This window comes from Anguilla anguilla, chromosome 10 (genome assembly GCF_013347855.1).
Source record: "Anguilla anguilla isolate fAngAng1 chromosome 10, fAngAng1.pri, whole genome shotgun sequence".
Classification (NCBI taxonomy): domain Eukaryota; kingdom Metazoa; phylum Chordata; class Actinopteri; order Anguilliformes; family Anguillidae; genus Anguilla; species Anguilla anguilla.
This window is the reverse complement of record NC_049210.1, coordinates 14108696-14130941: the sequence shown is the minus strand read 5'-3', so window position 1 is coordinate 14130941 and position 22246 is coordinate 14108696. Positions and strand designations below refer to the sequence as shown.

General features: G+C 40.1%; 1 protein-coding gene across 1 annotated transcript in view; it reads left to right on the top strand.

Moving 5' to 3' along the window:
* The first annotated feature begins 3791 nt into the window (after window positions 1–3791).
* Window positions 3792–22246, top strand: part of LOC118237134 (matrix metalloproteinase-17-like) — a 30343-nt gene continuing 11888 nt past the window's right edge. The window contains exons 1-3 of the mRNA XM_035435594.1: window positions 3792–4353; window positions 19421–19553; window positions 19771–19906. Of these exons, the coding sequence (XP_035291485.1) occupies window positions 4216–4353; window positions 19421–19553; window positions 19771–19906 (407 nt within the window). The 5' untranslated portion in view covers window positions 3792–4215. The remainder of the gene's footprint in view (window positions 4354–19420; window positions 19554–19770; window positions 19907–22246) is intronic.

Genomic DNA, 22246 nt, shown 5'->3' with positions numbered 1-22246 from the left:
GATCTGGGACAAATTAGCTGTCCTACACATGTATTGTATAAACACAGAGTTATATAAGTAAAGTGGTCTTACTGGTTGAGTCTCTTCCATGCATCCTACTTTATGTTTTCCTGTGTATTCATTCTTAATGGGATCTGCTGGTAAACTGGCAGCCTACAATTCCAATACTCAACCGACTGGAGATAAAAATATTAAATATTGGATTATTTCAGATATGCACTAAGATGGATTGACGCTGTGTAAATGAAGGAACCAGAATGAACATTATATTACGTCCAGATGTTAACTGGTGAAAATTTTGAGAGGGTAACTTGACATTCTGGTGGGAGTGATATATTTAAAATCACTTCTCTGCTGCAGCTATGGAAACTGGAGTTATAGTGCATCATGTGGGCTGCATGAGACCCAGCCTTCTTCCAATGGGAGTATTCTGTAGAGGCTGTTATTGGGTGCTGTTACTAACCAAGTGGCCAGAGCAGAACAGTGGAAATCGGTAGAAGGAGTTAAAAAGGGCCTTAATACAGCTTCTGCTCCACTACTCTGTCAGAGGCAGCATACTGATTCAGGGGAATGAAATAACATACTGCATCAGCGTGCGCATATTATAATTAGCTTATGCAATTTCATGGAAGAAAACACAAACAACTAATCTAGTCAAACGGAAAAGAAAAAAAGGTTATATGAAGGTGCATTTGTGCCTACCTAAAATCACCTTGATTAATTTTTACCAGTCCACTGTACCTTTACAGCCACACAATAAAATATATTTAAATAATCTGACTGTATGTAAAGTTTTGCCTTTATTGTGGTCAAGCATTTGTTACTGTTAAAAATTACATTTGTTGTACAGAATCCTCTGTATGCATTACATTGTACTGTGCATTGGCATAGTAAAGTCTTCAACTGACACTAAAACATATGATATCTCAGGTAAATTAAAAAAAAAGGTTACCTACAAAGATAGCCCTTTAACACCATTGTAAATTGTTAAATGGTGAAGGGAACATTTACAAAGGTGTACAAGCTGTTGATGCTGAAATGTCCAAGTGCAATAAGATCAGATTTTAAGAGTCATTTTTTCATTTCATGTAAACGACAATTATAGCAACAATTATAATGTGGGGAGTGTTAGGAAGAAAAAACAGAGTAAGACTGAAATAAAGGCTGCTAATCTAAACTTTATGAAAGAAGTAACTTGAAATTATTCACGGTGGCCTTGTGCAACTTTTGTTGTAGACCTCAAAATTAAAATATCAAGAAAAAATAACAGTTTTACAGTTTTGAAAGAATAACAGGTTCTGCAAAACCTGCAAGTACAATTATGATTTTTAAAAACAGCCCAGATTTGCTAAATGGGTGTCTTAAAGTCTCAAGGACTGCATTCAGTTTGTTGTACCAGCAACCTTTGCAGAATTATAGTATGCAATGCTACTAATTTATCTCCACAAAGTAAGGGGTGGGGTGGGGGCACAGAACAACATTACAATAGACTTATTTTTACCTTTAGGTTGAAAAGGAGCACGTGAGAGACAACTGCCTCATAAGGTTTTGTAATCAGTCACCAGAAGGACAAACAGGGCTACTGTACATGGTACAGAAAAAAGGAGGCTACGACCTGGACATGATCCTAACTGGAAAAGAGGCTGATCACTCAATGCCACCCATAAAAGCATTTGCCAAGTTAATAATGAACAAGAAACCCTTTGGCTACAGCTCTGAGAGAGGCTGGTTTGTCTGACTCAATTTCAGCTGACACTGATACTACTTCAGTGCATGTATGACAGTGTCCTAAAATAGACACCATATAGCTGGCTGACATTACTTTTGACATTCCTAGAATGGTGCAGCGCTGCTATTGTTTGACAGTATAGGAACCATAACAGTCAGGTACATAAACTGACTTTCAGTACTGCTGAATGTAGGAATCGATGAATGTTTCATGTTAGAGCTATGACATTTATTCTGCGAACAGGTGTCTGCTATACTAAGTAAGAAACGTTTAGATTTAAGATGCTGAATAACCAGAAAGTGATTTGTGTTTGAATTTGTTTTTGAAGAAGAAGGTGACTGGCCTCTGGTTAAGAACTCAAACAAGGGCCCCCAAGAAGAATTTTGGGTCACATAAACAGGTAGGTTGGCCTGGATCAATCTAGGACACAGACACTGAATCAGGATAGTGAAACATTCAGGCACATCTCAGAAAGCAGGCCTGCTGGATCAAGCTGGACGATGTAAGGGTATCTCCATGTTTCCACCTCAACCATATTGTGACTGCAGTCTGTGATGAACTTAATGAACGCTACTGACATTATTTAAACTGATTATGTCCTGCCAGCAGCTCAAAAGAGAAAATCCATAGCAACCTGTCTTCTGACACTCATGGCCCCTCATATACATGTAAATGTCTCAGCAAAGCACAGTGCACTGACACCCACATTCTCCACAAACATAGCTGAATGGTGTCCCTATCAACTGAACTGCCTTTTTCATTCAAATGCAGTCTCTTTAAATATTTTGAAAGGTTCAACTGAACTGACTGATTGTCTGAATTTATTACATTCTCCCATCATATTTTCCTGTACCCTGCTGCACATCTTTGTTGGGGGATTTGTTGAGACTTTGAATACAACAGAACCAGGGGTGGGGGGAACATCACAAGATTTATCCCTTTGTCTAATGTGGGTATAGGGCTTGGGAAGATTGATACAAAGCAATAACATGAAAACCAAAGAGCAGGGATAAATGCAGCCTTATGTTTTATCACTTTAAACTGTTTAAATGCAAGGTTGCCTCAATTAAATGTAAGCATTCTTTGAAGGGAACACTTTTTTTAATTAACCAAAATGTGTGGGGAATGAGAGAGAGAGAAAAAGAGAGAGAGTGATAGAGGGAGAGCAAGTATGTGTGCGTGACAGCAAAAGATCATTAACACTTTCAGTTTGGGGAATGCCCTTTCCTTTGCAGCATGACAATGCCCCAGGCACACAGCGAGGTCCATATAGAAATGGTTTTGTACAGAACAGTGTGGAAGAATTTGATTGGCCTGGACAGAACCCTAACCTCAACCTCATCCAACACATTTGGGATCAGTTGGAAAGCCAATTGCGAGCCAGGCCTAATCACTGCGGTGCCCAACCTCACTAATTTGATTGTGAGAAGCAAATCCCTGCCGCAATTCTCCAACATCTAGTATAAATCCTTCCCAGAAGAGTGGAGACTGTTATAGCAGCAAAGGGGTGGAACAACTCCATATTAATGGTAATACTTTTGGATGAGATGTTGGATGTCAGGTGTCCACATACTTTTTACAATGTAGTGCATGTCGGACATAAAGAACAGTTGCTGATTGAACCGATGCCCGTGTCCCCCAGTTTATTTCACAGTAGCTCCCCCCAACCATTTATGTCTGCCAACTCTAACACTTCTCTACGTTCATGTGTATAGACCAATATAAATATATGTGTGACAAAGACACAATTAAAACATATTTAGTTCAATACTAATTAGTTCTGTTGTTTGAAATACGACAGACTAATATGCTAAATACCAATAATTAGCTGAATACTCCCCGGGCGCAACCGTGGCTGGAAGAGCAATTACCCACATAGAGTGACAGTTTAAACTGGTTGTCCGCTAAACGTTTTAAGCAACACATCTCCTCCACAACCGGCGTAACGTTGTAGCTACTCTCGGCGCGCATCACTAATGCAGCAGGGTCCTTATAATAACTGGACCAATGATACACATTTCTCCTCCCTCCTACTCCCCTCTCTAAGCGTTGGAGTCTTTTGCGCTTGTCACTGAAGCTAGAAAAGCAGAGCACGGGCGCCGCTGTCTGCCTTGTTTGGTTGAAACAGAAGGGCCGTTGTTAGAAGACAGTATAAATGTTCGCTTGATTCCTGTAGGAACTTCATAAAGACATGTTTAATTTGCCTGCAAAAGAAATGGATGAATATAACGAACTCTCTTTAAACCGATGAGGCTGAAATATTACGAATGAAATCGACTTCGCGGAACATAAGTTCGTTCTCATACTAAAAGCCACCAACATAATTTGCGTGCAACAGTAAAGGTAGTTATTTTGCCAGTGAGAAAATGCGTGCATGCGTCTTAATAGAAATGTTCGGATTTGGATTATTTTTTAATACCTGGATACGACAGAAAGTAGTTCGTGATCACATGCGGAACGGCGAATAGAAGGAATGGTAAACAGGAATGAATTTTAGGAAGCGGAGGTCAGCGCGGCGAGACTGGATTATTTTCCCAGCAATGTTTCTGGTTCCAATTGTTTGTTTTTTATCCGAGACTTTTGCTGCGCCCTCGCTTACGGCCGAGCAGATGAACATGGGGGTGGTAAGTGATTCTGAGCCAAAGTTTCTTTGCAATTAAATACTGGATTACTCTGCGGCATGTGATGCGCAAGTCTTCGATTGATTGCGAAAAAAAAAAAAAATCAGTTTTTAACTGGTTCATATTATGTATGGATTATAACTAAATAGTAGACCCCGGAGACCTGCAAAGTTTTGGATGGGAAGAATCAAAAGGAATAATAGAATTATGAAAATAGTTACCTTATATAATTGTTATCCTGAACTTTCCTTTCTGATTAAGGATTAATTGAGCTTTCTATTTGTTTATATCTTTAAATATATCTAATTAAATTAATAATAATTATTGCATGATTGTTGTCAGAACACTACCCGTTCGAATATATTTTATTGCATTGTTAGCTGACTGTAACTGAATGGTATATTAACTCTCAGTATATCGAAAACCGGCAGAAGAGTCCCATTGTATATATATATATGTGTGTGTGTGTGTGTGGGCTGTGGTGGAGACTGGCTTTACAGTGTTACCTTCAACCATGGAGAAGTATTTTGCATTGATGTAGACATAATTAATGATCATATTCGTGGGTGTCCCCTATGAAGGATAACGTAATGAACTTCATCTTTTGAGCTAAGCCTAAGGTACGAGAGAGAGAGAGAGAGAGAGAGGGAGAGAGAGAGAGAGAGAGAGAGAGAGAGAGAGAGACGGTTACTAGTAAACTGCCATGGTACTTTGTGTTTTATTGTGGAAAACTTCACACGCTATATTGTTCAGTTAAATGGATATATCTATGCCACTTGCTAGTTAGTGCATTCAGCAATCATTTACTGAAAATGTTTTGCAGTTTTCATCTGTAGCGTGTATATGGATTAGCAGTCAAATGGACATTGAAATGGTGTCTAATGCAAATGTTTCATTCCTTTTTGTAGAGCCTGAACAAACACATGCATGTATGCTCATGTGTAGCTTATTATCTCCTCTTGTCTAGCTAGTAAGACATCGATTAACCTGCTGTTAGGAGCACAATAAGGAGGTGTGGAGTCCTGCTTCTGTTTTGCAATGAGGAGTTTGCATGAAGGTGGTCAGTAAAAGGGTGTCAGAATGTCAGTGTGGTGCCATGAGTCCTTAAGGTGCATTAGTTCAGATCATAACGTAAGAGTGGTCAGGGTCAGAACAATTGATTTCTTACTTTCCAATTTAGGCTACATGTCCAGATGTCCATCACAATAGATGTCTACACAAATACATGATTTGTCACTAAGGGTGTTACTGACCAGAGTACCTGAGATTTCGCTGACCAAATAATAATCACTGGGTATGTGTACGAGCAAATGTTTTCTTGCACCCTTCCCACCTATAACTGCTGATACATGGTTTGCAAATACCTGCTATTTTTGATGGAGTGGAACTGGCCATATGAAGACTACTGTATCATAGAGTGACATCATGGTCTCATTGATGGACTGCATTTGGCAGCGTAATCTTTTCAGGTTGTAATTTTGTTGCAGTGAATGCGACAGAGGGTAAATCACAGTGTTTTGACTCAATCCCACCGTCACCCTAGATCAAATGCATTCTTACCCTAATAATTGCAGCACATTCCTCTCTGGGTTTTATGCATTTGCATTCAACACGTTTATTACCTCATCAGTTGTACACAGTTACCTAGCTGACTAATGAAGTGAGTGTCAGTGCTATCCAACTGTCAAAAATGGCACAATGTGGCTCAGTGTATCTGTAGATATATTACATTACATATGTAGATACATGTATTTTATACATACAGATTCTGTTCTGTTGTTGTTTATAAATATAAGCTGATGTCTATTTTGATCCCATAAATTCAGCTGTAGTACACACACATGCACAAACCCAAGCATGCACACTCATGAATGCACATGGGCACACACACAGACACGTCCACAAGCATACATGCACACACTCACACAAACAGCTGCAAACATGCAGTTAAGCTGCTAGCAAGTGCTTCCTCAGCTAAATGGCAGCTGTGTCTCGCACTTGGTCTATGCCAGCATATTGGGGAAGCAGCACACACAGCGACTGGCGGGACCTTCTCTGTAATTGTCTTCAGACAGACCCATCATGAACTATTCCAATTCATACTCCCACTGCAATTTAAACTGTGTGAGTGAAATGATTACAGTGACAATGAGAATGCTATTGCTGTCACATGAGGTGATTTAGTGCAAGTGATGAGGTAAAGAACCTGTTGAATGCAAATGCGTAAAACCCAGAGAGGAATGTGCTGTACTTATTAGGGTAAGAATGCATTTTATCTAGGGTGAAGGAGGGATTGGGTCAAAACACTGTCATTCACCCTCTGCGACATTCCCTGCAACAAAATTACAACCTGAAAAGATTACCCTGCCAAATGCAGTCTATCAATGACAGGATTCAATCCTGAAGACCATGATTTCTCTCTATAATAGTCTTTGCATGGCCAGTTTCACTCCCTCTAAAGGAACAGGTAACTACAAAACATGTGTTAGCAGTTAAAGGTGAGAAGGGAACAAGAAAACAGTTGCTGGCAAGCCAGATATACATAGAGTACCCAGCGATTATCAGTGACAAAACCAAATGAAAAGGGGTCAGCAAAATCTCAGATGCTCTGGTCAGTACTGGTAACAATCCATATTAGTGACAAATCAAGTATTTGTGTAGACAACCATTGTGATGGACATTTGGATGTGTAGACCAGATTTGGACAGAAATAAGTCAATTGTTCTGTCAGGAAAACATACAGGTGAGTTTTCCTGAACACACATGTGTTATGGTCTCAACTAATGCACCTCAAAGCCTCATGGAACCACCCTGCCATGGGTTCTGGCACCATTTTACTTACCACCTTTAGGCAACCTCCTCATTGCATAACAGTAGCGGTACTCCACATCTCTTTACTGTGTTCCTGCGACAGCAGACTAATGGACGGAGTGTAGCACAGTGGGTAAGGAACTGGGCTTGTAACCAAAAAACCAAAAAAAAAAGGTTGCAGGTTCGATTCCCGGGTAGGACACTGCCGTTGTACCCTTGAGCAAGGTACTTAACCGAATTTGCTTCAGTATATATCCAGCTGTATAAATGGATACAATGTAAAATGCTATGTAAAAGTTGTGTAAGTCGCCCTGGATAAGAGCGTCTGCTAAATGCCTGTAATGTAATGTAATGTAATGGAGGCCCTACTAGCTGGGCTAGAGGAGAATATGCGTGCCATCTAGGACTTGCAGAACACAGAGCATACATATGGTCATTTATGTTCTACTAAAGGAACGGAAAAGATTTGCATTAGAGACCACCTCAATGTTTGTCCATTTGACTACCTATCCATGGTACATGCTACAGATGATATTTTGTTATTGCAGAACATTTACAGTAAATAGATGAATAATTGCTGAATTCAATAACCAGCAAGTGACACAAATATAGCCATTTAATTTAACATAGTTTGTGAATTTCTCCTCATTAAGCAAGGTGCCATAGCGTTGTACTACCAACCTCTCTTTCTCTCTCACTTGCTCTTTCTCCATCTATCTATCTATCTGTCTATCTCATGGAAGTTGATTGTTTTGAAATACATTGGTTTTTACACAATTTTGAAACCACAGCTGCTCCGACGGGATTCTTTTAAAGCATTGGAATACAAAGAACACTGCAAGGCTTCCTTTGCCGATCTCTAGATGTAATCATTTAAAAACCCATTTCAAAGCCACAATCTAGGAGATTGCAGGAGACTGGGAATATTTTCCCCATTACTGTATTATAGAACTTTGACAGAACACAGCCTGTGCTCGCATAGCTGCGGTCACAGCTGTTTCTAGCTCACACCCATTCTCACACTTCTCTTTAATGAGATTGTCAGTGCCTCACAGTGAAGGCCTGTTTCCTACCCTGAACTGTTTTCCATTGCCCTTTTTACATCATTCTTTGTGGATCATTGACCTTTCAGAACATCAGGCTGCTTGTACCATGCGTCCCATGTTGGGAGCCGCTTTGTTAATGCAGTGATGTTCCCATGGTTCATTTGTCATGTCCATCCATCATCTGAAAACCTGTGTTCGACACTGGTCTGTGTGCATGAGGTTCGCTGTGCGGTTGAATGGCCAGGCTCATGTATTCAGGGGGATAAAAGTAGGCTGTGTATGGACTTTAATTCCACTCTGTGCTCCTTCTACTGTGCAAACCCCGTGTTAGTGCTGGGATTCAATTCAATGGCCAGGCTGTTTCATAATGCAGAGTTATGGCTGGGTTTGTCAAACGGAATCCACACACCTTGGGTATACACAGCCCTGAATGCAGCTGAATGGTTTTCTCCTGTTTTTGTTGTATGTGTTTGTCAAGGATACCATTCTCATAAATTCATCTGTGACTCACAGACAGACTCCTGAAATTTTTACACCAAGTGATATTTTTTTGGGAGGTAAAAACCAATAAAGTGCAAAATATACTGCACGAGTGGGAGCCATTTGGCTTCCTGTAATATCGCATTGTTATTTTTCATAAATGTTGGTTGAAGGTCTTCATTTGACAAGTGAATTCATTAACTGAGTGGAAGAATATGAAGATTACTAAAAAGAACAGGGTGTTCAGTCAATCGAGGCTTGTCATTTGCAGCAGTGAAATCCAGTGCATCTGTCCTAGTTTTGAACATCTCTTGGGTCTCTGTCTCTACTGCATGATCCGGCAAGCCGGTCCATCGTTTTAGATTTTATTTTTAACTAATTTCCACCTTTGCCATCTTGTTCTGCTGATAGAATTCAAACTAAAAATGATTTTGTCATTCACTTTGTTAATCCCTTTTTGTTTCCATTAGCTTCTCTTTATGTGTATGTTTTCAAGAGGTTCTGTATCTTCATTGTAGTGTGGGACCCAAAACTGGACACCTGACTAAGTCTTGTCACACAATGACATTTGTAGTGTTTCACTATGCCACATTTTTTGCATCCCTTTCATCTTTTCCTGAATGATACAGAAAGACTGCCTAAATAATGACAGACTTTGGGCAAAATGTTTTACAAAAAAAAAAAAAAATAAATCAGCTTTCTAGCTTCCTTCTCACCTTTAACTACTGACATGTGGTTGATAAATGTTAGTATTGAGGGAGTGGAACTACTACTGTATCATAGAGAGAAATCATGATCTTCAGAATCACATCCTGTCATTTATGGACTGCATTTGGCAGGATAATCTTTTCAGGATTTAATTTGTTTGTAGCAAATTGCCCAGAGAGTAAAATACAGAGTTTCAACCTACTGTAGATTGAATGCATTGATAAGTATTTTAAAAAAATCAAATTAGGTTTTTTCAGTAAGTTATAGACTGTAATCCTAAGGGGGTGTTGCCTTTCTGCTGGAAAATGAAGGAGACTTGGAAACTCCCTTAGTCTGATTCAGGTTTTGCAGCTCCATCACTTTGACCTTTTCAGGTTCATAGCCTGCTGGCGTCCTCTAAGTACATTTCATTACTGTCAGAAGAAAAATGTTATAAATTGAGTAATTCAATGAAGTCAGTCTGAACCTAGTTGTAATGCATGGAGCCGAACATTACTTTAAGCAAGATACATCGACTGTACAGCATGTCAAGCTTCATCTCTCTATTCCTTGAAAAGTAAACTACCTCCTGCTTACACAGATGGGCAAATTTGCTGTACATGTCTGGAGAGACGATGTGAAATATGACCCAGTGAATCAATAGCAACTTCAAAAAATCAGGAGACAAAACGACCAGGGCAGGATGTCTTGCTTCAAGACTCCTTGTGCCAGTGATCAGGGACAGAATAATACAGGAACTCTCCCACGCTTGGATTTTGAAATATTTTTGCATGTGCGGCGTTGCCCCTGCCAGCTGAGTGCTTTCATCAACCTGCTGGCAGGAGTAATGTAAAATTTCTCATCCAAGTAGCTGAGTGGTCCTGCCAGGGGAGGGGGTAGCCGCTGTGCCCTGACTCCTGAGTTATGGTCACCATAACTCTGGGACCTGGACAGTTTTAATCCCTATCCCCTCAGGTGCATTGCCCTTACTCTGCTGAAAATAAGTGACTCTCAGCAAGCTCCTTGACATTGTATCATTTATTTGTTTAGTTTTTTTTAGCACCAGCCTTTTTATTTATTTTAATTTCTTTTAAAAAATATCCGAGGAGGGTCTTTTACATCATTTTGACTCTGGGACTGCTTTGGTATTGTTGGAATGCCACATTGGATCAGAGACCCATGAGGTTACAGTGACCATTTTAAAATGTGAATCTAAATGAACTCTAAATATCAGAATGGCTGACGTGTGCTTGCTCGTCCTGTGCAAAGTTCAGTTTTCTGAGACGGAATGGAATTATATTTTCTAACTACCCCTGGTAAAATGTGATTAGTTGCTGGTACTCAAATATTCTTGTTCTTTTCCTCAGAGGCTTTGCCTGTGGTGAAAAATTAGGAAAAATTAGTCAATTAGGAAAGCCAGCTTGAAATATTGCCCATTTTGATGATGCGTAAAAACAGATGTGTAAGCTCTCTTGTGGACTGGTCCTTTGTTACCCCTGTTGGGATTTGAGCCAGCTGTAAAAGAAGCACATGACACAGAGTTTTAGAGCCTTCCTTTCCATTTGTGTTGGATAATAGAAATTTTTTCCATATGCTTTTAAATATGTGCAATTCATATTTTTAATGATGAAAAATTTAGTGTAAAAACGGTCTGTTGTCCTTAATCGTTTTAAGACAGAATGGCTTCAGTACGTGAAAAAAAATGTTTTTCAGCAGAACATAAACATCTATTTACTGCCTAGTCCTGTAATGTGTTTACTACCTGCAAATGCAAAAAAAAAAGCTACATCACCATTCTCCTTTGCGGCCTCTATCATTACTGTCATTAATCTATGTACATTTTTTCACTCTGATTAAGTGCTTTCAGATGTCATTCAAAATTCCCACCAAAAGGTACTTTGTTTGATTTGACACAACTCTTTAACAATTACAATTTAACAAGGTCAAACATTTTAAAGAACAACAGAATAGTCTAGATTTAGTAAATTCAGTTGGTTTAAATCTTAACAATCTAGTAAAAAAGGCAGGTTAATCGTTTGACACAGTTAATTCCATTTTCAACCTAGATTGAATGCAATGATAAGTACTTTTTATCAAATCTTTTTTTCAAATCTTTGTTGTTATTTCACGAGTACTTGCATGCAAGAATCTTTTTCACAGAGGTTGGAAAGGAATGTAATTTAAAAAGTTGTAAAGTTTATTTTGAAATATGATTTGGGTAGATTAACTTTGGTGTGTGTGCAGAGGGGAATTGTCATGTGCCATTTTATTCATTTGACACCGTTTAATGCTAGCTATTTAGCAAATAACCATATAGCAAACTGAATATGATATAGGGAAAAGGGTGCCCTATATAGAACAAACCATTTTTTCTGAAATATGGAACCTCTTGGCTAATATCAGATTGCAGGCAACCCCAAACTTCAGTAATACACCCAAAGTCTGTAATATTTGCATATTCGTAACACAATACATTAAGGAAAATTGCACTTGGGAATATGCATGGCCTTATCACAAGTGAATATATTTTCCCCTTGGCACTCTCATTCTCTCTCTGTTGTTCAATAACCAGGAAACTCGATATTTACTCCTGACGGTGCAAACCCCTTCCTGTGGGAGATGTCAAACAACCAAGAGTACCTCTTGACTTACTTTTCAGGGTGATTAGTGACTGACAGACAGCTGAAAATAAAAAGAAAACAGGAAGTGTGGGTGCATTTCTCCCTGGAGGGTCTACTGCCCTGGATTACGTGTGTCTGAGAGGGATAAATGCGAATGTGAATCTGATGTCCTTTTTTCGGTGTGGGTTTATTCTTCAGCCCTTCCATCATGGCGTCTGGCAGAGCACAAAATCGACCCCGGTGTGAGTCTGTTTCTCGTCGTGAGAGTTCATTGTGCTCCGGTTTCCTAGGTGATTTTCTTTTCCAATTTCGGTCGTACATTGCTGGCTTCTTGTAATATATCCTCATTTGCTCTCTAACCTTTGCTTAGTTAACAGTGAAAAACAGCTGTTGCATCTAGTTAGTCGAGTATTCAAGTAATTTGGTGGTTTGTTGCTGGATGTCTCATCCTGTTAACGCCCTTTCCTTGTGTGTGGACGAGCCCCAGTCGGATACTGATTGATCCGGGCTATGCCAGTGCCAGCTGTGGCTGGCAGCTCAGCAGGGTCGTGCCTAATTGGCAGAATGAGAGGGAAGGGCGTCCCCCGATTGGACGTCCACATTTAATCACACATTAGCCTCCCCCTATGGTCAGTTGGGTGTTCACAGTCTGCCTGCACAAGCCATGCTGATTGTAACAGCCGATTGATATCATGTGAATTCACGCTTGCTCATTAGCCAGACTGATGGTGGGTATAAGCATTATTTGGGAAAATTAATGTAGGATACTTAAACGTTTACTGTTTCCACATTTAAACAGATAATGGTTGGACATTAATATGCACATGTTCACATAATACAAAAACATTTTACTATTTACTGAGATTAAGGTGGCTATTCAATCAAAAAAATTCTTACTAGGAAATGCTAGCAGTTCTGCGACTTTGTTTTACTGGTTTCTTAACTCGCAAGAAGGAAATAATCTTTCCTTTGTTCATCAAAGCTAAGGACAAATGTTTATTGAATCCCAGCCTAAATTGTAGCCAAGTAACCAAACAGTGGACAAAAAAATCGACAATTCTGGCTTCAAAGCCTGCATAATATAAACATAGTGTGGATATTAACTGCCCGTATCATTTATATGCATTGGGGTTATGGAGATGGATTTTGCTGCATCTTTTTGAGTACTTCATAGTTGCATATGTAGATTTGAATTATGTAACATCATTCTTTTGAACAGAGTTAATTAATGTGATATGTATGCTGCATGTCATTACTGTATTTCTAGAATCAACCTTCTTATGATCTGTCAAATTGCGTATTTGCAGACAGACTAGTGATAGCGCATGTACATGCATCTTAATTTACATTTCAGAAATGAAATGGGGGTTTCAGTGTGTCAAGTCTATTATGCTGACTCTCTATATTGACTGACTGTATCGATATATAATGTCAGGATTTAGGGTAAAACTTGAAATTCACTGCGAGTGCACTCTGACTCGAAGTGTGGTTCAAAAATCATGATAAGGGGTAAGTCTGTCTTTAGTTTTATGATCAGAACCAGGCACCCCTTCAAAAGAAGATTGAGGTACTGGAGAAATAAGATATTCAGTGAGCCGTACAAAGTAGAGAAAGCAGCGTAAAAAGCTTTGCCCGAGAGGCCTTCTCCTGAATCGCAATGGCTGAATTCTCACTGACCCACCCTAGATACAGGTCAGCTATTTCAGACGAGTTATCACAGAAATAACTGGGCTGACTAAACGTTGTGTACAGAGTTTGAGACAAAATATCAAGCTAAAGCAAGTCAATCTGGCGAATCGTGCTTGTCCTGCACCATTTTCAGGGTTTTTGGGGCATATTTTCATGATTTGTATTTGATCAAATGGTGTTCCCTTAACGGCAAATTAATTTGATTGATTTTTCAGTCTTAAATAATTTATTATTGAATCTGTCAGTTCATTAACATTTTTAACATTTTTTTGTTGTTCAGATTGTTCAGTGGCTGAATTTCGCCTACTTAACAATTGGAGTATGGTTGAGAAATTAAATTTCTCAGCAAAGGAATTTACAAATGTAGCATTATCACTGAGAACAGCAACAGCAAGATCCTCTAAAAGATAAGCTGGGGTCATATAAACATGATGGGACTTGAGCATGAAGATAAACAAAAACAGCCGGCTTTGATCAATGTCTTCTGTTTGTTATGTGGCTCAGTCCTGGTTATGCATTATTGATGTTCCATGCTAGAAAATAAACAGATGTTCACCTGTTGTTTCTGTATGTGGAATTTGCATATATCAGCGTTGTGTAGCATTTTTATGTTTTCAAATGGGAATAATGAAAGCTAAAGTATCGCGATATCTTTCTTCAGTATATATTACAGTAAAAAACAATCACATACCTGTGTTTATCGTAGGTGAAGAAAAATGTAGGTAGCAGCAAAAAAAAAGATTATCTGATGGAAGAGGAAGCGCGATTCGGGAGAACGTGAGCTGTGAGAAAGGCTTCTGCTAAAATGAAAACCGCCATATTGTGTCTAATTACTGTAGAACAGTTCCAGAGCCTGTCAGTCTGGCCACACTGACAGCCGGTGATCCCAGATCCACCTCCCCACATGCTTTGTGTTTCCAAATGATTACTTGAGGGATAATTTGCCATATGCTTCACTGTGAACCATGTTATCCACCACTTCCATCTTTTTACTGAAGGCTAAGTCAAGCCACCGAGAGATATGAAAAGCAATTTGCACTTAATTAGGGGCCACAAACAGGGTGGTCAGAGTGAACCGTGATTATAACAGGGACTGCAGGGAGGATGGCTTGTCGCCTCAATGCCTGTATGAGCAAATGAATGCTCAACATGCCCTGTTACATTAAAAACACACACTGGGGTTCAACAGAGCTAATTGAGCTGCGTATGTATCTGAAAGCCAGAGGGATGCTCAATTTTTTTCCTCATCTTCCAGGTGTACAGTCATCAACTTTGGTCTGCATTACATTACATTACAGGCATTTGGGAGACGCTCTTATCCAGAGCGACGTACAACAAAGTGTATAACCATAACCAGGAACAAGTATGACGAAACCCCTAGAGAGAAGTACTGGTCCAAGTGCAGGGAACAACCGCATAGTTCAACTTGGACCCTGAAGGTTAAACTGATTAACACTAACACAACGAGAACGGGAACAACGCAATCTATGGAAAAAATACAAGCAGTATTTGCTCAGTCTGCTCCTGTGTCATGCAGGAAACCCCACTGCATAATTGGAATAGCTAGGCTACTTTTAGCCCTGCCATCAGATCAGAGGAAGGTCCATTTATTATATTATGCTTACTCTGCACTGTGGAAGGGCAAAGGAGTCATGGGGTGTCAATTTGCGCTTTGACTGTGCAGCAGGTAGATATTGTTATTAAATAAAAGCAATGACACCCAGCAAATCACCGCCTATAAACTTGCATCAAACAGTAGCTGCACTTGGCAAAGAGCCCAACAAGCCCCTTATCAGCAAACAGGGAAGCTTCCAGTGCCAGATTTTCTAATATACGAGTGGCGAGCACGCTAGCTGTGAGGTAAATAGCCGCACATTCATACAAGGTATCTTCGAATTATAACCATGGCTTTGAATCACCCAAAAAAGTTGATGAAAATTATGTCACACAAACAACAGGACCATTTTTCTTGTAGCATCTGAATGGTTCGGTTTCAGAAAAGTTTTATTGCAGGGGAACACAGTAATATATCACTGGGATCCAGAAATGTTCAAAGCCACACATCCTCAGTAATAAATTTCATATCAAATATTGCATTACATCTGACTGGAACAGTTTTGATTCTGGTGTTTTGTTGCATGCTGATCTATCCGCAACCTGTCAGGTTTATCACGCTAACCAGTTTATTTGCACATCACTCTGAAATATCACTGAGTATCACCTGCTGCGTCCTTTTTTAGTTTTCACCATTTTCACATCACTCTGAAATATCTGTGAGCCTCACCTACTCTATACTTATCAATTCTATCACACCGAAGGACAGATTAAGAACAAAATGTGTTTTCTGTTTTGTAGTGTCTTTATAAATGCTCAGAGATACATATTTATTTAATGGATTAATCAAAGAACCCTGATAGAACCTGCACCCTTGTTGCCATGCTAATGTGTTGTCAAGCAGCTGTTAATGTAGACTTAAGTGTCTTTCCCATTCACATTATAAGGTGATGTAACCCCCAGTTAGTTGCGTGTGGCTCATTTATCTTATTCTGAGGTTTTACACATGTTGCTGGTTACTGTAGCATGTAGCATTTACTGTAGCTTTTATCCTAATATAGGCCTATATAGTTAAATGTGATGTCAGTGCATTAATGACATGTCCGATTTAAATTACAGTTGGTTTCAGATGTATTTGTTTACACACCCACACCCTTTGTAAATATATTATTGTTGAGATAATCAAAAACGGCCTCCTTTCACTTTCACTAACTTGAGTTATCGTGGACATGAGAGGTGTCTGAGTGAAATAAGCATTATGGACTACATTCCAGTATTTGGATGTATTTTTGTCATGTTTATTAGCACAATATTGGATATTGGCAGCTCAACAAACCCAGAGTCAGATATCTCATTACCCCAGACATGATCTACTATAAATAGTATATGTATGTATGTATGTATGTATTGTACAAGCCATGGTTGAAGTGAGCTCAGCGGGCCGACGCCATGACAGACTGCTGATAAGATGTCAATAACTGCCCTTGTTGCCGCACAAAAAGGTGAGCAAATATCGCAAAGATCAGAAATATTAACAGGCAGGGGATTAGTGCTCGATGCTGGAGTGAAGCTGCGTACAGGCTGACCTTCAGTTGGCTGGTTGATCAATGTAAAGAGGACAGTGAGTGATGGGACCCAGCAGGCGTACTTGCAGGGACATCTCTATATCTCAGCGTGGCAGTGTCTGCTCTGTCCCCCGGGCCCGTTTCATTTGGACGTGTAAAAGAGTAAAGGACAGTTAAAGGGGCACTGACGGATTACGGAGCGGAGGTGGAATTAAAGCTGTGGGGATGATATGGGCTCATTATCAGCTTTCTCTCATTAGATGGGTGTGTGTGTGTGTGCGTGTGTGCATGTGTGCTTGTTCTTATTTGTTTGCATGTGTAAGGTACACGTATGTGTATGTACGTGTCTATAATGATGACCTTGTGTGTCTGAATGTGTGACTATGTGTATGTGTACAGTATGTGTGGGTTTGCGTGTATTTGAATGCGACTGCATGCTAACATTTCTTTGATGTCATTAAGTTGATTTCAGCTGACATTCAGGGAAAGGTTTCGTCCTGAAGACTCATCATTTTGGTGGCTCGTTAAATAAAGTATCGGGCCCATATGTATGAGGGCCCATTCCGTGCTTTTTATCAGCATTGAGAAAGTAAAAAAATCCCCCAGGGGAGGGGATGGTGAGAAAAAACTTCTCCAGTGTGAATGTTTCTGGATTTTCATGCTTAATGCCATGTGACCATATGGGTTGCACGCTACATCCTATTGTATTTATTTGCAGCAATATAGGAAATAGGGTAATACTTTTTATAGGGCTCAAAGTGTAATGAATGAAAACGAAGGGCTTTAAGATTCAACCATCTGTTTTGCATGTTCACAAATCTTGTGAGTAAAACATACTTGCATTTGTTTGTCGGTTAAGGACGAATATTGGTTGAAACCTTGATTAGTATCTTCCTCCTCAGGAACTATGTAAAAGGGTAGGCTTTTGCACTGTAATCCTCCATTTTCTCATTAATTTCAGTACCATTATAATTTGGCTTAGGCAGGTCAGTTTAGGCTGTTACTGTTGTGTGAGATTCTCTTGGTGTGCTTGCTTCTTCATTCTCTGCAGTGGGTTTTTCCTCCTCTTACTTACTCTCTCAATCATGCTAAGTGTCAAACAAAAGAAGGAACAGACTCTTTTGTCATTCTGGCATCAGCGCGCGTGACACATCATTTAGACTCTCAGGGTAAGTGATGTAAGTGTCATGTGGGAACGTTTCTCTGCAGCTGTTGATATCTTGTTGGTTGAATTTGTTTTTGTTCCAAAGTGGAATACAATATTCTGGTGGACTGGAGTTTAGCATTCTTGTCATGTTGTTATTGATATGTGCACTTAAAAAAGTGCACTTTGGTCTTCTATTAGCAGAGGAAACTGAGAAGTATTCCAGGCTTAAATAATGAGTTCAAAAAATAAATGCGTGATTTGTATTGTTTACCCATATTGTGCCAGATGTGACTCACCATTTGAGCTGCTATGTTAATAAGTAAATATATTGATATAGACATGTGTTCTTCAGATGATCTCAAGATGAATGAGAATGGCTTTTGAATGTATATGGTAGTGTAATATAAGCCATTTATTTGCAAAATCCAAATCTACGTGTAAGCCACACCAGCTGTTTTCCACAGGAAGTCATTATTTCAATCAGGCTGGAATTAAGAAGCTTGACCCACTTTCATATTTTTGATAATGGCTACCAGCATCTGGTCAGACTGAAATGTCTGAGGAAGTCTGTTTTCAGGCACTTTGTTTTTGATTTGGTGAGAATATTCAGGGTTTTTTAAGGGTCAAAGTCACCTTGGTTGAAATACAATTCATTGCAGCTGAAAAGCCACAGGATAATCTTTTTGGAAAATACATTTTTCAAAAGCATTTTAGGGGGGAAATTCAAAGATATAAGATGAATATTTATTTGGAAAGAACATTTTGTATTCTTAAAACTAAGACATACCATTATGCCAGTTATACCCTCCATTGTGTGCTAATAGGTGATTCATCATAGACATGGGCTAATCCTGTGCCCCTGTGTTTCTGTTCCCCATTTTACAGCGCTGTACTTTATCTCAGTTGTCTCCAAGAACAGAGAACAATTAATCTGCTGAATAAATCAATACAGTCACGTATGTGGATATATACTGGCATTCCATTTTAGAGATACTGAATTTATGAATTTATGGAATTATGAATTATGAACTCTATGAAAAAGTGTTACTGACTTGCACCTCAGGTCAGTGCTCTGAATCATACTGTATATTCGTACTGGCATGGAATAGGACACTTTACTTATGGGGTCTCTTAATGGCAGTGTGGCTTTTACGCTTGACATTTGGTTGGGTTGTGCTCCCATTCGCTGAATACTTGCTGTTTGATGCAGGCCTTTGTTGTCTTCATCAGGCAGCTCCTGCTCTCTTCCGTTATCACACTTTAACAGGATTAATTGATCTCCAAAGATCTGAGTTACTTCTGACAGAGGGAGAATATGGTTGAGGTGAAATGGATTATAGGATATTGCTATTCTGTCCCCTGCGTCCTGAAAAATGGTTGTAAATCAATTCTGTGGCTTTGAATTGGTCTAATATCATGAGTGGACATCTATTTGAGCTTTTCTTCAACGTATTTTATTTCCCAATACAGGATTGGCTGACCAAGTTTGGGTACCTCCCACCCCCGGACCCTGTGACAGGACAGCTGCAGACCAAGGAGGCTCTGACCAAAGCCATCAAAGCCATGCAGAAGTATGGAGGATTGGAGGAGACAGGAGAGCTAGGTCTGTGTGTAAATGTATGTGTGTGTGTCTGTGTGTTTGAATGCATGACCAGACAACAGTGCTCCTGTTCAAAGGTTCTTCAATGACCTATTTCTGCATGATAGACAAACTGGCAATTTCTTTATATGTGTGTGCGTGTGGGTGTTTGTTTGTGTGTGTGTGTGTGTGTGTGTGTGTGTGTGTGTGTGTGTATGCATGTTTGCTTTTCTGCTTCCAGATGAAAAGACCCTGGTGCTGATGAAGACTCCACGCTGCTCTCTGCCAGACGTCGCAGAGCCAGAATCACATTCAGACCGACGGAGACGTTCAGTGCCCTCCCAGACCAAATGGAGCAAAAGACACCTGTCCTGGAGGTAGGCTCAAGTGCAAATCATGATGGGATATAATTGCCTGAACTAATAGTGATTGATATTTGGATTTTTTCAAACCACATAAATGAATATGCTCTCTACCATCCCACAGCTGCATATGGCTCAGTGAAGAATGCGTTTTTACTCTTGTACACATGAGCAAAGTGTCTGACAAAAGCACTAAAGGACAAATTCTGATTATTTAGAGATGTAAAGTTTACCAGAGGAAAGCAAAGTGGCTTAATCACAAATTGCAATGTTTTGGACATTCATGTACATTGCTCTGTGCTGATAAATTCATGTCTTAAGCTCTCCAACTTTGTAAGGAATAAAAGCCAAATGCAACAAGTATTTTGAAATGGGAGATACATTTTTCAAATTCAATTATGTCTACATTATGGAGATACAGTAACACATTTAATCTGGTAGTAGCTCTGTTGTAAGGGCGAAATCTTCCTGACACCTAAGAGACAAAAGTGTAATACCCATGCGTTCCTGATAGCTCAGAACAAATTGTACTATTGTATCTGCAGCACCACATAAGCAGACTCCTGTGATCTGTTGTTTTCAGAAGCACAGATGATACGGCGCTGGGGTGGTTCACATTACGCAGTAGGGGACAGAAAGTGTAGGTGTTGTTCCCACGCACTTTAGTTTTCTAACACACACAGCTGTTGACCTTTCCTGGGGGACTTGAAATGCAAGGACTCTGAAGCCCCTTGAAGTTTAAAAACAGGATTTTCTTAAGTTAAAAATAAAAATATGCCAGTGTAGTTTTTTTTCTGTTGTTGTGATAATAACCAGCTCTTTTATACATCTGCTAGTCAGCCTGGCAACGTCATTGCGATGGGTCAGAGACAAACACACTAATAATTATGGTCCCTTACAGTAGCGGAACAGTTCTGCCAGAGTGCAGGAGAAGGCGATGAGCCAAGCTTTGGGGTCGAAATCTTCCCAGATCTGATTCAGATTTATTGTGGCGAATTAGCCTCTCATGGACTTGAGGATGAAATTGTGTTGTGCTGCAGAAACAGGTCGTAAAACTATACAGTCTTGTACTATGCAGCCCTTCCTGGCCTGACCTCTGGAAGAGCTCTTTCGCCCATCTGTAAAACAGAGCAGTCCGTTGAATCACCCGGCAGGGAAAATATGCGGCAAGATGGCGCCGCCCTGCTCCGCCCCGTTCCTCCCAGTGATTCACAGCATCCTGAAAGCAGGTGGCAGAACGACCGGGAACTGAGGCATCGCCCCGACTGCACAGCCCGTAATCTTCAGAGACGGCCACCCCTGCTGGATTCCGAGAGATCTGAAGGGAGCATTAAGGAGCTGTGGGTGGGGGACTTTGGAGAGAAGCTCACTGCAGAGTTTCTATCTGCCGCCTTTAAAAAGCACCATGACCTGTCCATCAAACCCCAGTCTCGGAGGGATAGGATGCTGTGCCTTGTCCATTGCAGCTTACTCTCCGCTTTGATGATTTAGAGCACACACATGCACACACACACACACACAAACACACACAGTCTCCCAGTAGTAAGTATTGTCTCACTAGTTTAAGACATGCTGAGCTGGATGTGCTCAGCTCAGCTCTGTGGTGGAAAACTGTCAGAGGCACATGGACAAGAAGACTATTATTTCTCTTTGGGTTTATTCTTTCTTTTTTCCTTTGGTCTTCCAGTGTTGTTGGAAACCTGCAGTTCCCCTTTGAAAGGGAAAGGATTTTGTACAGATCTGCTTCTCTGCAATAACTGTCAACAGGCGCATAAGTGTTATGGTGAAAATTGTATGACACCAGTAAACCGTAGTGCTGAGAGTTGCATCTGTGTTCAGTGTGGCTCTCGATGAGTGTGGACATCAATGACATTCCATGTCTAGCCATGGTTGCAAGATACAGTGATGAAAAAGGTATACGTGAGGAGCTTCACTGTTTAACGCGAATGCATGCCACTACAAAAGGGGAGGACATGGCAAGGGCCTTTACAGATCATTTTGAGTGGAGAGTTGTTAATATCAAGAAGGTATTCACCGTCACCACAGACGGTGCCCCTGTGATGGTATGCAAACAGAGGGGCCTTGTGAGTATTATTGAATGTCAGATGGCTCACCCCATCCTGAAGTTTCACTGCATAATTCATCATTAAAACCTTTGCGTGAAGATCTCCTAGTCTGACCTGAACGCTGTGATGGATACAATTGCTAAAGTTTTCGTTGCTTGGTCCTCATTGACACTGCCAGTGGCTGAGTGCTGGGAAGGCTTTGAAGTGGTTTGTGGAGTATATCGATGTGATCAGGCCCTTTTTAGCAGTGAAGAAGCTGAACTACCTGATGAAAAATGCCTTGTGAAGC